The sequence below is a fragment of the Corvus hawaiiensis genome, chromosome 1 (genome assembly GCF_020740725.1).
Source record: "Corvus hawaiiensis isolate bCorHaw1 chromosome 1, bCorHaw1.pri.cur, whole genome shotgun sequence".
Taxonomy (NCBI): Eukaryota; Metazoa; Chordata; class Aves; order Passeriformes; family Corvidae; genus Corvus; species Corvus hawaiiensis.
Window position 1 is genome coordinate 36,496,353 of NC_063213.1, and position 18,250 is coordinate 36,514,602.

General features: G+C 38.1%; 1 protein-coding gene across 3 annotated transcripts in view; it reads left to right on the top strand.

Annotated features, from left to right (window-relative positions):
• CPNE4 (copine 4) overlaps positions 1-18,250 on the top strand; it is a 229,594-nt gene that overhangs the window by 131,810 nt on the left and 79,534 nt on the right. For all 3 annotated transcript variants that reach the window (XM_048300558.1, XM_048300539.1, XM_048300549.1), the window contains 4 exons: positions 234-305; positions 3,761-3,835; positions 9,346-9,429; positions 10,378-10,467. In XM_048300558.1, coding sequence (XP_048156515.1) covers positions 234-305; positions 3,761-3,835; positions 9,346-9,429; positions 10,378-10,467 — 321 coding nt within the window. The remainder of the gene's footprint in view (positions 1-233; positions 306-3,760; positions 3,836-9,345; positions 9,430-10,377; positions 10,468-18,250) is intronic.

Below are 18,250 nucleotides of genomic sequence, written 5' to 3' on the forward strand. Positions count from 1 at the left end.
CTTCACCCCAGCTGCTTGTTTTGTCCTTCCATCGCATCCTGTGCAGGCTTCCTGGGGGACCTTTCCTGTTGGTTGTGGTCTTACTGTGTTAACTCCGATCATGGATTGAGAAAGTACCTTGATATGAAAAGAAAAAAAGAAAAAAAAAAAGCAACATAAGATTGAAATCACAATAAACCATGTATTTACTACACATTCTACTTATTTTTCCCTTTGTTTTTATTTTTATGCAGATTGTTTCTCAGAGGAAGCTCTCCAAGTCCTTACTCAAACATGGCAACACAGCAGGAAAGTCATCTATAACAGTAAGTCAGTCTTAAATATGCTTTTGTTTTCCAATTATTTAGAAATATCTAATGTGACTAATTCTCTCTAAAAGCATCCTGCTAAGCCATCAGAACAACCCTTGATTGAGAAATGTATTTAAATTGTTTATTTGACGACTGGTACTGTTTCTAACAAATGCTTGTTTCAAGGAAATGGCAACAAATAATGTATGATTTGTACATAAGCCACAATACTTACTACTAGTACTTTTAAGGTACTTGGATGACAGCAAATAACTTCTGCTGCTTGAATACTTTTAGTTGAAGGACTGGAACCTGCAGAATTTTTACCTGCCTTGAGACATGAAGGAGCCTCATCTTTCTTTTCCCTTGGGCTTTTTCAAGTTTCTTAGGAAAAAAGAAAGGGAAAAAAAAATTTTGATGAGATTAGTTTTAGATGTGTTGTAGTGCAACTAAGAACTGGATTGTTATAGCCCCATGTGTATCCTGAAATCTGAAAATTAGTGTATTACCTCTCTTTTTCTGTGCTGGCTTGCTTGGGAGATCAATCTTGTCTGCGCTGAACCTGGCATGCTTGTGACATTTGCAGCTCTGCATTAAGATGAAGGCTATAATAAAAGATTCTGCTTTGGGGATCTCTGCTCTGTTGCATCATGAGATTGAGATGGAATTTTTCCCTTAATGTGCGATTTGCCAGATGGGTTTCTTCTGGCTTGATTGTTTGGATATTTTTTTCTGCCTTCAGCCACAAAAGAGACAGCAGACTATGAGATACTTTTTGAGAGCCCAGGGAGTTTGATTTCTTAGATGTCTTCCTTGGTGCTTGGCTGGGAATTGATTTGCTTAAATACATACAGTAAACTTGGTTTTGGTCTGGGGTTGGAAAGGAGTTCCCCACTCATCTGGCTGAATAGAACCAGGAAAGAGTTTTGTTCCCTAAATAACTTGGTGTGGTTTGCCTGCTGGGATAAACCAGGCATACTTCATCTCGCCCATCCCTGTGGTGTTCTGGACCTCCCTTCTGTTCTTTGAGGAACACCAAAGAGTTTAGTCTTGTGAAAACATAAATGCTCTAGTACAACTAAAATTATTAGGCTTGTTAGTGGAGTGTTCTGGCAAAAATTAAATCACTGTGTTAAACAGAAGATGAGAGAAAATGAGTAAATAGTCCCTGCTGGCCTCACACTGGATGATAACCATGAAATATGGACCTTAATTACATGCTTTGGCTTCTGGCCAGCAATACTAAAGAGCAAGTTGACTTTACTTGAATGGGAGAAAACGGAACCCAGACAAAAAATATTGTGTGAAAAGTTTTTTGTCTCAACAGAATAATTTAAAACTGATTATTTATCATTATTTCTGGATCTAGGGACATACCAGGTGTCTGTCAAGTATGGAAGTTAGAAATACTAGTTTCCTAACTCATTCAGTGTAGTGAATTATGAGTTTTCGTAGGATTTTGAAAGTTCCTATCTTAGCAAGTTTTGCTGGAATTTTATTAGCCCTTTAACTGTGTAATGCCTCATCCACACAATCTTATAATATGGCTGTGGGAAGAAACAGAACATTGTTCATCTTCTCCAGCCAGAAGTCTGTAAACCTTTATAAGAGTGGGTTCATTATTTTCAGTTAAAAATACTTGCGAAATTTGGTGTGCAAATTCCAGAGCACTGTTGGTCATACACAGCTTAACCAGATCTTTTAAACCATCAGACTACATGGAAGAGAAATGTGTCAGACTCTATGGGCCAAATTTCCAGCAAGCTGATGTTTGCCTGGAAGATGTTACACACCACATATGTGCCTGTGTGATGGTACTTTAATGCCCAGTTAAGCATCTGCGCCTCTGTGTGACTGCGAGTATTTTGCATGGAGAAACACCATAGCTCATTGCTGTGAGGTGTCACAGCCAGAATGGTCTCAACTCAGGGAATTTTACTTAATTTTATTAATTGCCAGTCAAAGTTTTAACTACAGAGAAACAAATTAGACAAAAAAAATCCTCTTAGGGAAAATACTTTTCCTACCCTTTCCCTGTACTCCACTTCTGACACCTCTCCTGCCTCCTTCATGGTCTTCACTCCCTTTGCCTTCACTTCATGTTGTGCTCAGTCCCTTTGATGAGGTGCTGTGTGACACAGGTCAGGATCAGAAAACAGTGATATTTTTTTTGCTGCTCTTTGAGGTTTTTTTCACTCATTTTCTTAGCTCTGCTCTGGGCTTACACGCAGGCCACAGACCCTTCAGGGGCATCTCTGCTCCAGCATGTGCCGTACCTGAGGGTATACACACTCAGAGGTGCCTCCTCCAGCATGGAGCACTTCCTTCAAAGAGTGAATCTCCAGCTGTGTCCCCACAGCATTCCTTTCTCCATGCCTCCTCCTGGATCTTCTTTAGGGTGGTCTCACAGGCCTCCTACCTCTCCTTCCTTTGTGTCTCTTGCCTCTGGCAGCTGCTGCCCTTTCTGAAATAGGTTCACAAGAGGTGCTATATGCACCTCTGATGGGTTGATGTTTTGGGGTGCAGTTGGTAGCTGCTGCCAAGCCAGTTTGACAAGTTGTTGGGGTGTCCCTGCAGCTCCCCAAGGACTTCAAATGATGGAGACACAGCCTCTCTGGGAAGCTGGCATGACTGCCGTGTGTGTGGTAATGTACATAAAACACCCAAGAAATAGGTTCTTTTGGGAGATTTAATACCTGGGGAGAAGATGTACAACAGGGAAAAAAGTTTTAAAGCTGTCAAATAGAATATAATGTGGTTTGTTTCAAAGAATATTTTTCACTGAGAAATCCCAGGTTTGGTTAAATGGCTTACTTAGGAAACTGGTTTAGTTGGTTTTTTTGGGTTTTTTTAATGTTGCATAGCACAGTGACTGGCATCATTATTGACATAGCTTACACCATCTGAAAGAATCATGCTGCATTATTTTAGAATTACATTGCTTCTCACTCCATCTACAGCAAATTGTTTTGCCAGTTGTAGAAAAATTATACCAGGAGAACTTTCCTGCTGTAGATGTGCCTTTTGTGACAACTAATAACAGGTGACTTCACTCCTTTTTTCATTTATCTTGCCAAATGATGCTGAAGCAGCATAAAAATAATTGGGCTTTAGACCCAAGTAATACAACTCTTGTAGAGCGTTTTTTGTCCCCTTGGACACTGTGAGATTGTGGAATTCTCTGTTTTCCACTCTGTGGAGGAGTACTTGGTCAGAGGAAAGGGATGCCTGGTGGATGTTGATGTCTGTCCATTGACAGGTGATTGACAAGGCATAGTCACATGACACAAAGTGATTCAGGTTTCTGGGCTGACCGAGGTGATGCCCTTCCTGACAGCAAAGAGAAACACATTAACTTGTTGCACACTTCAGTTTCCTAAATGGGGTCTGCAGTCTTCACACACTGAAAAATGGCGTCGTTCTCCCCTTCCATTACACCATGCACAGCTCAAATGTAGCTTTCCATTTAGGTGATCGCTGAGGAATTGTCTGGCAATGATGACTACGTTGAACTTTCATTCAGTGCACGGAAATTGGATGACAAGGTAAGCTGCTTGATATTAACCTTTCTGAAAGATATAAGAATGCCTGCAAATATAATTTGATGAGATTTTCCATGACAGATATTTTTGCCTTGTGTTATTAAACACATCAGGGTTTTCAGATGAATGTTCACAATGAGGCTTTCCTTGAGTTGCGAAGTAATTAAAAAAAAAAAACTCAAGGGAATCTAATTAAAACCAAGACAAGTTAATTACACTATAACCAAGACAATTTAATCATGTAAAATGCCACAGATCAGAAGTGTTTAGAGAAGTGAACTTTCTGTAAGTAGTCAATGATGTCATCGTTGAAGTTTTCTAAAATACAGCTAGAAAACTTCGTAACAGCTCAGTCATGATACGTTTTGTTCAGCAAAATGTAGCTCAAATGTGAGAAAAAGACTTGCATGTTTGTTAAAAACTTTTTTCCTCTTCAGGAAGAAAACTCTCCACTGACTCAAACACTACTCAACCTTGTAAGGAGTATCTCTTTCTGAAAAGATCTGTTATTGTTTAGCATTTACTTATAATAAGCATCTCAAACAACCCACAGCCCAAGAAAACCTGATGACTGTTTGTACCACTCTCTGTTATTTCAGTGTAATAGCAGGCATAGAATTCTTTGAGGTATACAGTCCCTTCTTTTATATGAAAGTGCTTCTAATTAGAAGCATATGGCAGGACTATGCAAAGGTTTAGGTTTGTGATGCCCCAAGTGTGTTCTTGTAAACATCTGACCTGTGAGTAGCTTAAAATCAAATCAGTGAGACTACTTTTGGATACATATACATCAGGTTTTCAAAATTGCGTTGTAACTTACGAAAAATATTTTCAGTTGAAACTACCGGAAAATCTCAGGCAAGCAGAAAGTACACAGAAAGATAAATAGTACTGGCATATAACTTTAAAATAAACTTGATAAAACATATAAAATTTTACTGTGCTCAGGATCATTAACAATCATAAATTATCAGGATGTGAATTTGCTTCTCATCTGAAAGATAAATTACTTTTTTCTTTCAGAGTTGCTGAAGTCTTAGTGGTTTTGAGTTGCATAATTTATTTAGGTGTCAAAATGTAAACTTAACAACCTTTCTTTAGACAGATATCTGTAGAAGTAATTCCCAGACTTGTACACAAGTTTCTTCCTGTTCTATATGCTGTTACATCTAGGAAAAAGGAAAGAACATGAACAACACAATAAGACTGTATTTAGTCATTGCTTTTCCACAAATGCAAACTCTAATCTGCTTTAAATATTAGGCTTCTAGCACTTGTTGGTATAAATTAAAAGGATACTGCCAGAGGGCAATTCCAAGCCAGATCAGTGTTGTCTGGGCAACAGTTTGAGAGTGATTGAAACACTTTATGGGGATAAGGTGAGAAGGATCAGTCTGAAATGTTGCGACAGTATTGTCATTCTTGCCATTTTAACATGTCCAGTCAAGGTGGGCTTCATCTAATAAAAAATTCCTGGATGATGCAGTGTGCAAGTCAAGCAGTGACTCATCATGTCTTACCTGAATCCAAATTCCTGTCTTCAAATGATGCAAATCTCTGGAAGCCTATTGCGTTGAAAGAAGTCTTTCAGTTTCCTCCAGCTAAAGGTGTAGCTCTAAACCTCGCTGAAGCTTGGTTTACTTCTTCTGTAAGAAAAGTGTATGGCTTATAATGAACTTTGACATCATTAAATGCAAGGCACTATTAGTAATTATTTTTATTAAGGTTTGAAATTACTTAAATTGCATAGTTCAGCCATTGGTGAAAAAAATGAGTGCTCTGGTGTCACAAAAAGGAAAAAAAAAATCAAAGAATTGAGAAGATCCCATTTTGTAAAATCCTAAGCATGGTTTTGTATGCCTCTCCCTACTCAGAGAAGTGAACATCTGAGTAGAGATGTAACGTCAGAGAAACCAACTGAGGGTTGAAACTGGCCTTGGAGTCTCCTGAAAGACAGAGGAAGCCTCTGGAAGCAGTCACTCATGCTCTGCTATGGGGTCACCTTTGTTAGCCATGGGGCTCATGCACTAGCTGTGGGAGTGGCAGAAGACAAATAGAATCCTAATGTCTCACAACTTGTGAATAAAGGAAGGGGTGGGGGGACATCAGGTATATGCTGACAGGATTAAAAAAAAAAAAATTCTTTCCATCCATTACCATCTTGAATGGACAGGAATATTCTTCCTTCATTCCTTAAAGAAGATCCTTGAAAGAGGATCCAGATTGGTGATCTTAAGTGTACGCATTTCCTACAATAAAGAAAAATATGTGAACAACACATTTTTGGAAAATTAAACAGAAATTGTTGCTATGATATAACAGGCAGGATATGTTTGTTGCATGTTTTACTCTCTTGACATAAAACTGCAAGAATTTTAGAGAAGCTACAAAACAAGCCTAATCATTTTTTCTACTGGAGTGGCTGAAACATTCAGTGAAAAATTATAGGAAAATGACAGATATGAGAGTTTCCTTTAGTTAACTGACTTAGCAGAAATAACCATTATATTTTTTATTACAGTGCTTATTTGGAAGGTATAACTGCATTTTCATGTTTTATTGAAACCCTGTCAGCTCAAATGGCACCTCTTTGTTTCAAGAGATCCACTGAGAATACTTCACCGTGGAACAATAACTTTTGTAAAGGTTTTATTGCATTAATAGCTGTGTCACAATTACCATAACAAGCAGCTACATTTTTTATGATAGCTATAATAAATTATGAGCACTGAGGCAGGCAAAATTCTCTTCTGAGAGAACCAGTTACCATTGTTTGGGAAAGATTCTCCAGCAAATATCTGCAAAATACAAGCTAATATTGCTTTTATGCATAGTTCCGTAGTAGTAGTTAAACTACTACCAAAAAAAATCCTCAAATGCCCTGTTTAGCTGTTGAATAGTATTCAAAGTTTTAGTCTTTTGGCTGCTTCAGCCCTTTTTTAAGGGATCTTTGACTTGATCCCCAAACCTGAATTTTATGAATTGTTGTGCTCTGAAAATTAATCTACTAAAAATGTGTCAAAGTAGGTTCTTAGAAACAGATCTATCTAAATTTTTTAAGTTTAGGCCATGTACTTGTGTTATCACTGTGTAACTGCTGCACATACTGGAAGAACGATGTGCATTATACCACTAGCAAATATATTACATTAATCATTTAAATCATATTAAAATAACACAATATATTGCTGCTATTCTTCTTTCAGATGGTATTCTTGTGAGATAATGCAAAGCTATTAGATTCAGCATAACAACCAAAGAAGTGTTAATTGTGAAAGCAAATGTTTCTTCAGCTTATCATTTTTTACTTCTTACAAAACACTTTCAATATAGAAGGATTTTTTTGTTTGTACCTCCGTTCTGAAAGTAATTAGGCTTTGTTTTTGCATTGAAGGAGGAGTGATATAAGGCACTTATATCTTTCCCTTTATGTGGTATTACCTTGGTAGTTAAAACCAGGTATTAAAAATTATTTCCTTTGTGCTGATGTGCTGTTGTAGCTTTATGATACTCAGCTAGGAATGATACTATATTTTGAGCCTTAAATGAAATCTTGGCTTCCTTTCTGAATTCTTTTGCACTCCAGAGTGTCTTCTTTGGATGTATCATTTTGAGGTATTTTCTTTCAAATAACTTATCAAATTTGTGTTTGATAAAGAAACTGTTAACATTAAGCTTTTTCTCAGCTTCCATCAGAATGCTTATGTGCGAGAAGAGGCAGCTCAATCTTTTTTAACCCTATGTGGTCTGGATTTTCATGTCACTATTATTAAACCAACACTCTCTCTCTCTGCTTGTTCTCTCTGCTATGTACTGGTAATCTGGCAGAATTTCATCACCAAAACCCCCTACATATTAGCAGTTTAAAGTTTAGATTGGAGTCCAGATACTGAATCTACATCAGGGCCTTGAGGCAAACTCTAGAGTTACTTAGTTGAATTTTGCACTGGTTTTTCAGTTTGATATAAAATGTCCTGTTTACCATGTAGTTGGAACAAAGCGCCAAACATACAGCTTTGTTGTTCCATGCTCCCCATGATAGTATTTAACGGATAAATATTTAAGTGCTTTGCACCAGTTGCTAAATGTGCCATTAAGTTTTCTCTAGAAAGTAAAGAAGCAGATCAATGACAGAAGAGCACTCTGAGCCCAACATTATGTCATTTGTAGGACAAGACTTTAGGTTCCTTGAGCCTTTCTTTGTGGTCCATAGGGACTCATTTTCTTCTCCAGACATTCAAATTCAGGTGTCCTGTTTCAAACACCTGAATTCTTTGTTTGTTTTGAAGTTGTGGAATCATAAAAATGTCCCAAAAATAAATTTTACCAAGCCCAGACTTTGACTAGCATCTTATCCAAAACTGTTCCCAAACCAATGACTATGCAGCTAGTATGGTGGATGTTTGGTGAGGAGAAATTTGTAGAATTATATATATATTAGAGTAATTTTTACACTAACACTATCATAGAAACACTTGGAGAGCGAACAGAATTTCTCACTTCCCCAGATTGACATGGAAGTCTGTGGTTTTGGATATGTCCTGTAGAGAAGAATATTCATATACACAGAGTTAATCCTGTGGCTCTTTTGAAGAAAAAAATGAAGAAGGGACTTGAAACTACAGAAAATGGGCTTAGTGCATTTAAATCCTGTTCTTTCAGCATTGCACAGTTAGAAATTTGAAGCTTCCCCCTCCAGTTGTGGAGGGTTAACAGCCAGTTACCCTTCTGTCCCCCCCAGCCAGCATGTCCAGAATAAATGAGCTGTTGAAACAAAAGAGGTTGTGGCCAAACTGAAGCAGCACTATAGAAAGCATCTGAATTTATGTTTGTGTAAGAAAGTTCGGGGTTGTTAGCTGGATGCCAGACTAGGAGAGGGTGTTCTGCAGTGTGTGAATGTGAACATCAGTGTCTCACGGATTCGCCTAGAGATACCAAGTTATTTACTGCATTACTCTGCTCTGTTTGTCATCTTAGCATGGGCCATGTTACCACACCCTGAAGAGGACTTGCTTCTCTAACCATCTCTAATCCATCTTGTGTTAGTTGGTAGTAGCACAGCGTCTTGGCCAATTAACTTCTGTTTTGAGAGGGTACGTGAACAGTGTGAAATTCAACCCCACTGTGGAATATGCTTCAAAGTGCAATGCACTAGAAAACTGATGTCAAAAGACCAAACAGGTATGGAGACAGAACGAAACAAGCTAGGTGGATGACGGAGCTAATGCTCAGGGAACTGAGCTGGGTGTGAGAAGGGAAGAAGTTGTATAAGGATATTTTAGAGTTCTGTGTGCCATGATTAAATAGGCAAACTGAGAACAACAACTGTGCTATGGGAATCCTTGTGGGACAAGGACAAGAATGAAATATTGCTGAGAAACACCAAGAGGTCTCGCTAATACTGCGCTGGCTCTTCCTTTTCATTAGCAGTCAAGAAAGCACCAGTGCATTGTGCCTGAAAAGCTCAAAGAAAAAGGAGCCTCAAGAGTAACCTGTCCTATATTTTATTTTAGGATTTTTTCAGCAAATCTGATCCTTTTCTGGAGATTTTTCGGGTGAATGATGATGCAACCCAACAACTTGTTCACAGGACTGAGGTAAGGAATAGAGTTGAGTTTATTTTCCAAGGACACAGGTGAGTTGTCAGGAGCCATAGTTTATGCTTCCTGTGTCACAAAGGGAAGTGTTTTTAAGTGTGGTGTGCAAACACCCACGTTTAAAAACATTTCCTAGTGTTATACTCTAGTATAATTATTAACTAATGGGCATCAGGTCTTGACTTATGCACCTTATGGTAAAGGAAGATGATACTGAAGCCAAAGATCCAAATCCAATTAAACTGGCAGATACTCTGTTTGGAAGGTCAGGAGATATAAATATTAGATTTAGCCAAAACCAGGCTACAGGCTGTATTGTGTTTTCCCATTAATACTATGTTGCTTCTTCCCCACCTCCTCCCAGGTTGCTGGTGCTAAAGGGATTGTAATCTGAGTGCTTTACATTTGTTTCTTATGACCCAGTGACATTACTGCTCTATGGTAATGACTGGCACTGTCTTTAGAAACGGCATTTAGGTGTTTAGGGTGGAGCTGTGGCAGGTGTTAGGGGTTATAAGGCTGTTATGGATTCCATAAAGTTTTCTTAGCAGGGCAAACTGTGTGCGTGTAAATTGAGGTTGCCCATCCCCATTGCCCAGTTCTGCGTCTCTATTCCATGGCTTCCAGTTCAGTAGTACAACCTTCCCCTTGTGAATTATCTCCCACTGAGGCGTGGCAGTGCTGGAGCAATGTTTGTAGCATGATCTGTGGGTATGTATAGGTCCATTTCCCACTTGTGCCTTTTGAGGGCTTTCCAGAGGAGGAGTGTTGCAAACTGCAGGTTGCTCAAGGGCTCATATCCCATGGATGTAGTTCTGAAAACGCCAGCTGAGCTCTGCTTCCTTCTCTTGCTGGTGAATGTACTATATTGAGAATTGTGGCTCTTGTTAGCATTCTGCTGAGAGATGTGGAAATGTTAAGGGTTCTCTTTCTTCTTTTCACTCACAGGTTGTGATGAATAACTTAAATCCAGCATGGAAGACTTTTAAAGTGTCTGTAAATTCTCTGTGCAGTGGAGACCAGGATCGCAGGCTAAAGGTCAGAAATAATTCCTATTTTTTAAATAGTTTTACTCATAGAAAACAAAAGTTGGTCCCTCTTCTTCAACTGTAGATTGCTATTCTGCACTTCCCTCTTCTTTGATGTAAAAGATGATCACACAGCTGCGTTATGATTACCATAATCAAATTAAGGATGCAGAGAAGTGGTAATCCACTGTAATCAGTAGATTATGCTCTATATTTCTTGCAGTAACCTCAAAAAATAATGGGACTGTTTTTCCCAATCAGTTGGATAATTTGACTCCATCATCATTTAACTGGTGAAAGTATATTCATGGGAAGTGGCAGCCCTACCACAATTTTAACTACTATTTTCTCACTTCTGTATCTGGAGGCCTCCTGTAAAAGAAACACTGAAATAAGAGATTTGTTATTATACTTGAAGAATAGGATGGCCACAAAGAGTCATATGCCATAGTAATGAAAGTGTTTCTAGTCAAGGGAAAGACAGATGATTGGGAACTTGGAGCTTTGTGTAGAAAAAATCATCTTCTTTTGGCTAATTTGGCTTAAATCAAGGCTTTATATGATTGTTTATATCTTCTGATCAGCTTTAAGGCTAATACTAAATTAAACAACATCAAACAAAGAGCACTGGTCCCCAGCGTCTATTCAGACTCTTAGACCTGATGAAAGGATATTGAACCTGAAAGTATGACTATTTTTTTTTCTTACTGTGCCAAATTGCCTAATAGAATTTTATTTTGTCACTGCCAACATTTCTTCTTTCATCATTATAGCTGCAAAACCCTGCAGAAGGGGTGTTGTCATTTTTCACTTAGGATGCTGCAGGATGTGCTATGCAGATAGAAAAAATAAAATGCTGGTGTGGATATGTTACAATACATGTCACAGATGAGTGGAAAGGGCAAAAAGCAGTCTTATGAATGATTGGATTGTGGTTTGCCCTGTTATTATGGAACAACATATAAATTTGAGACAAGAGATGGATCAGATTTCTGCTACTGAAATGAAAAGCAGAATTAGCACAGCACTGCCTTCATCACATGTGGCCTTTAAATCACTTAGGTGAGAAAACCTAGGAAGAGAAGCAAACAAAATTGTGAAGTCTCGAATGTGAGAACAAGTGGCAAGTCCATAAGGGTAGAGGAATGAGGTTCTGCAGGGAGAAAAATGCTCTTGTCTCTTTGAAATTGAGGTGAGAAGGTATGAGAAAGGCTCAGATTTCAGTATGGGCAGGCAAAGATGGGTCTGGGAATAAAGGTGGTCTTTTGAGCTATGAGCAGATACAGTAGTCAAAATTGTGTGCAGATGAACTACCAAAAGAGAGGCTGAAAAGGGAGAAGTGAAGAGGAACAAGAGTAGTCCCTTAGGACTGCCTGTAGAGAAGATATGGGGAAAGTCAGTGAAAGAATGGCTGAAGAAGAAAACCAGGGCAAAAGCCACAGGTCTTGTGAACCTATTGAGAATTTTTAAGACAGTCTTTTTTTTACCTTTTTTTGGTAGAATACGTGTTTTTCGTTTGTGTATGCAAGTATTTGTAGACCTGCTTTAGATACCTGAGTATTTGCCTGAGGCTACAGTTCAGTCATTTGCAGTAAAGCTAAAAGTACTAAGATTTGCATCAGATCATTCATGAGTACAGGAATATTTTAAAACTAATTATGGTTGTAAAATAAAAAAAAAGCTTGATACTTATTTCAAATTCAGACCCTTTATAACTTTTGGTGCGTGTAAGAGACTCGGCTGTTATGGTAGAGCAGCTACCCAAATCAGTTGTATTTGAGAGATAGCATATAATACTTGTCAGATAATCATTTGCTTCTTTTCTATGTGGTCTATAACCTAGGAATTGGATGGCAGCTAGGACAGAAGAGTGAAAATGATAAGAATTAGAGAGATGAAATGTCTGTGACTGGTATAGCACTGTATGAATGTTTATACTTTGATTTACTTTAATTTTACTTTGATTGACTGAGCATTCCACTCTCTGCATTACCATATTTTGGAACATTTGACTTCAGTTGCTTTGTTTCACTTCATAAAGTATATAGCAATATGTTACTGCTAAGTGGTGGAAGAGTTCCCTGTGCCTTATTTAATGGGGGGGAGATTTAGTGTATTCCAGCTGCCTTGCTGAGCACCAGCTTCTTGCCAAGATTGTTTGATCACTGTGAACAGTAATTGCATAAGGCTGGGTAGTTTTGTGTCTCTTCCTGCTGTTAGTTTTTAACATGCTCTGGAAAGCATAATCTAAGTTAAGGCTTAAAGAGGCACCAGAAGGGCTCGGAGGGAACTACCAGCTTGGTGAAATTCTTAACTGCAGACACCTTGCAATTGTGACTACCTTTGGTTTGCCTCTGTAGGCTATTTGGAACCCTGGAGTCCTGGCCCTTCATCTCTGCCACTGAAATCACATGGGTTCTGAATTTACTGGTCAGATTTTTGTTATGGGGAATGAGGATTAACATGGGAAAAGTACCCTAAAACAACCCAAAGAAAGTTCAACGTACAGGAAATTTGCTCTTCATAAGTCTTGCATCCAAAGCAGTCTTTACACTGTCTGGGCGTTTGAAACTTTCTGGTTTAAAATGTCTGTTTAGAAAGATAAGTCAAGTCACTAAAATCAAAGCAACCAATAGTTAGGATCTGCCTCAAAAGTCTTTTGCTAGCATTCTTTACAAAGTCTGGTAATTTGAATTCCTTATAGGCTTTTAAAGAAAACACTAATTTTGCTTTATTTAGCTGTGGTGCAGAGAATAATGAACATTTTATTCCTCTCAGGACACCTTGTAAAACTTTATTACAATTATTGCTGCTCTAGGCTTTATTATGAAAAGGATATATTAGATTTACAAACCTACTGAGTTTTTCTTCCCACATACTGAAACCGTCCAAGAAGTCTGGTCACGCTTCAGTGCCAATCATACCTTCTTTTAATGCTAACAGGACAGACAATTAGTGTATGCATTGAAGTGAACAAAATACCTCTTTGATCCAAAAGTAGTGCATTGCTTTTCTAATATGTAAAGAGTTTCAAATCAACAAACTACTGACAAATCTGAGTGAGGATTGTACTTCTTCTGAGGGCAGGTTTTATCCAAGTCTGTTGTGCTGAAGGTCCTTTAAATTGTGAAACTTTGGCATTCAAATCTGGTTTCAGCATGTGAGTTAAGTTGCCGTCAAAGGTTTATCTGAAGTACCAGATTGTGTTGTGGGTATTTTCAGGTGGGGATCATCTACTGCCTGCCCATTCTAGTAGTTGCAGTCTTTCTAGAGGAGTCCTGGTAATGTACACAGAAAAATTATCTTTTTTTGTTTTGGTATTAGGTGCTGTTATACTTGGGAAATAAATGCCTAACAAGGTGTTGGTTAGGCAAAGGCAAAACAGGGCATATGACACAGAATAATTCTATCTTCTGCTGAAGTTGCATGGAGAACCTCCCCAAAAGAAGTTCTGTTTACAAGGAAAAGTAGGAAAGGAAGCAAAAAAGAGCTGGAGTAAAAGTGTTGCTGAGGTAAACTGATAAGCTGCTAGGAGAGTGGGAAGCACAGGTCATATCTGTATAGAAAGCTCTTTCCATCTTCCACCTACCTAGGGGAAATTTTCAGAAGAAGCACGTCCATTAGATATTTTTCTACCTTTCAAAAATCTGTATGTTGCAACTATATCATTGCTGTGAGTTTGTTTATTGTTTCAGCCCTGTGCAGCCCAGATTACAGGGGATGATCCCGATGAAACTGTGCATGTGCAGTTGTGAGTGGGGCACACAGCCATGGTTACCGGGGCTGTCCCATACATCGCTTTATAAGGCCTCTCTCTGTGTGTATGAAGGGCTCTTTGCAGCCTGAAGCCCCCAGACAGTACTGTTACTTTCTTTTGGTAACCACAGGAAGGTTGCCTCTTCTTGTGCACTTCTCATGAGGTTAAAACCTGGTTCTGCCATTCTTCTCTGTTTTCTTTTATGTCCAGTTGACTTCCTCGGCTGTGTCTATTCGATCTGTTGGAGCTGTGTCGTCGCACATGAATTATGTTTGGTTTTCTGCTGAGTACTCTATTTCCATATGCTTGTAAGCCCCAGTGTACCTATGATGCTCTTAGTCCTAGTAAGGTGCACTCAGGACTTTAAAGGTCGTGTGACTTTCAGTATATTTCCACACTGAGACCTTGATAAATAGGTCCCTTTCCAATGTGAATTTTCACAGACCATGCATTTTCTACTTTTTTTTTGGTAGGTCATTGTTAACAAGGTCTTCTTGAGAGACCAGAACTTTGCTTAAATTAGTAATCTATGCAGTGCCTCTCCTGCCTTGTTGATACTATTATATAATGTGAACCTTGTTGCAATATTAATAGAAGAAGCTCCACAGCTTACAATAAAGATCTTGATATTATTCTGCATGTAAATAGATAATCACTTTATTTTAATTTTATTAATTAAAATCATTGCATGAAAAGTATTTATTAAAATAATAATCTGTTCCCCAGTGTCTGCTATGGCATTTTTGGGGGTGGAATGTTGGGTCTTCTTCAGACAGTTGTAATTTTCTGTTTCCTTCTGATTTCTTGAAAGTGTTGACTCTTTCATGCAAAATGATGGATCATTAGGGGAAGAAATTGCTTCTTATAGGTCTGTAAATGTATTATCTGCTCCATTCTGAGTTAAGGAAAAGCAAATAGCAGTGGTTATTTTGATATTCTTTGAGTTATTGCTGCTGTGTTCTCTAGATCAATAAGTTTTCAGTGATCTTTAATACTTGACTACAGCTCTGCTTATACAGGTATATTATAAACTCTAATCCTTCAATAAACCCTCATCTGAAAATCTCTGAAAGCCACTAGTGAAAGTAACTGAGCCGAACCTTTGAAGAAGACTAAGTAAAGCTTAAAATACAAGGAATAATACATTCAGACAAATCCATTAGTGCTTTTATTCTTTCACAGTTTAGCTGTCAGAGTGTTTGAAGCACTAGTATGGAAAGATACAGTTTGCGGTCAACAGCAATAATTTCTGCAGGATTTTGAAAAGCATGTGGCTTAAAAGGCAATTCAACCAGTGTCAAATGATGATTAGATAGGCACAAACTGAAGGATTTTTTACTGTTCCATAAGAGAAGGCTCATTTATTGTTGCTGTTTTCTTTGGGCATTAAATTCCATGTAGAAAGAGACTGGCACCAAGAACAAATTACAGCACAGGCTAGACTCGCTGGTTATTTACTTGATTGGGTGATTTCAGTCATACTTGATTAACTAAGCAGTTCTGCATTTTCCCTTCAATTTACTCACCATATTAATGCCAGTGGAGCCAATCATTCTCTGCTTGCTTACCCTGGTGTTGTTGAAGAGGTATTTGCATATGGAGTCCTTCTTGTAGAAAATGTTCAAAAATAAGAAAGGGGGACTCAACCTTTACATGCCTTTAATATGAATCAAAAGATGCTTTCAAATTTCTTTTTCAGTAAGTTGTTTCCTTTTCATTAGGTCAGAGCATTTTCCTGGAATGTGTAGAATAATTGCCTCACTCTTGGAGAGTGCAGATCTTTCTTTATAGTCTGAATAATATTTATTTATTAGCCACTTCAAGGATATTATCGTGTTGTGAATTTTCAGCAAAGTTCTTATAGACCTAACTGTGCAGCTGATAATTTTGGATAATAAAAAGTTCCTTCTTGGTGGTGAAAAGAAAAAAAAATAGGCTTATATATTAGGATGAGGTGTATATTTAATAAGCTAAGAGAAATATTTGTTTAAGTTCATACTGCTTCATGAGCGTAGGAGTTTTAATACAGTCTTCAGAGAGAATGATGCATTATTTTGAGGATTATTATAAAATTAAAGTAAACAACACACTGTGAAAGGCAGTTTCTGAGACCTGCTTGCATAAATACCATCAAACCTTCATTTCAAGTAAATGTTTCTTTTCCTTTCTCTTTCATATTCCCCTTGCTCTCTCTACATGAGAGAGAGAAGTGCTACCACAGGCACTTATTAAAAACTTAAGATGCCTATCTCATAAGGTCTACAGTGACTGTGGGGAATTTGCTGCAACCACTCACCCTGTTTTCTGTTTGTGTTAACCTATAATTTAGAAATTGCCTTATGATATGAGTGCCTCCTGAACTGAGTAATTGTAGCAGTGTGTTTGGAACCCTGATTTGTCTGAGCACGTCAAGGACTGACCTGATCAATCTTCATAAACTCTGTGCAGGTGGAGCGTAAGATTTAAGATCACCCTTAAAACAAACCTGATTAACTCCCTGTGTTTGTGATCTCATCTTACAGATTCCTTTCTCTTTTTTTCTCTTGCCTTTCCTTGGTTGTATTCTTGATAAAGCAGCTGAGGATTCTGGGGAAGAAAATACCATATTGCAGTTAAGATTTAGGAGAGAGAAATAGAGTCAAGAAATGAGCTTGATCCCATATTTGTTGAAGTCAAGTGAACTCATTCTGATGACTTTAATAGCCACTAGTTTGTTCTCCATTATGGGAATTGCTGGATATATAGCGAATTAACTGTCAGATGAATTAATCTAGATTTGGGTTAATTGATGTTGGTGAAGTGCTTTGAAGATGAAGGTACTCTCTAAATAACAAGTGTTGTCACAATAATTAAGGGTCCAAGTGAATTGCTCAAGGAGAGATCATCTGATACTCAGTGGTTAAAAAGAAAAGAGCTGATATTCACATCTCCAAGGAGCTGGGCTGCTGAGAAAGGTGGCAGAGGGTGGTAGAAGGCTGAAGAGCTGGTATATTTAAATAAAATGGACAGGGTAGCAAGAGACAGGGTCTTTCTACTAACCATTGGATGACTCTGATAGACCAAATTTCAGAGTTCACCCTGTAAAAGGAAATTTTTACTTCCAGTTCTTTACCAGAACTCCCAGTCCATGACCTTTTGTGTAGAAATGAAATTTCCCCCTGACCTTGAAAGGAGCATTAATAGTTTGAAACAAGGGCAGAGAGAACAACAAACAAACAAAAACGTTGTGTATGTTTGTCTGGATTAGGGGATCTGAGGAGTGTTTTCTCTGTTTCTCTTTCACAGATAAGAGAGGATTGCCTCCAAATAATTTGTACATTGCATTTCTTGTGAGCTTCTTTCCAGTTGCTTACTGCCTCCATGGTTCCATCCCAAGGCAAATAAATACAGGCTTCCACAGCTTTGCTATGCAAGTCATCAGTATGAGAAATGTTTTGAAGGGCTCTTTCTCATTGTCTTTGAAACTGAGTTTTAATCCCCTGAAATGAAGCAGAGGCTCATATAAGTGCTGCTGACTGTAATCCAAATCAGTGGTCTGGTTCCTTCACAGGGGAATAGCTGATAACATACTAAATCCCATCCCTGGGACCATTTAAAATGAAACAAAGCACAGCCCTGGTAATGAGGATCGATTCCATACTGGAGGGTGGGCATATAGGATGCCAATTAATTTAATGACCTCTACATTCTTCCCAATTTTCATATCTCTGTGTTGATAGTGCACTTAACACCCTTACAGACCCCAGAATTTAGTGAAGCTCTGCTTTCACTAAACCAGATCAGGATTAGGCTTAGCTGTAACCTTGTAAAGCAGCTGAACGCTGTAGTGAGAAAATTTTAAGTGTTGCATATCTTAAAGAAAATCCATCATTTTCCTGCCTTTGTGTCTACAGGACATTTTACTGTGTGACTTACAGCATCCGATTATATTAAAAATGGAAGTCTAACCAGTTTTTCATATTCTTTTTTTCATTTCTTTCCGATGAGATTGGAAAAAATAGGGAAGGCAATTTCTAGATAATCTCATTTCAGTCTC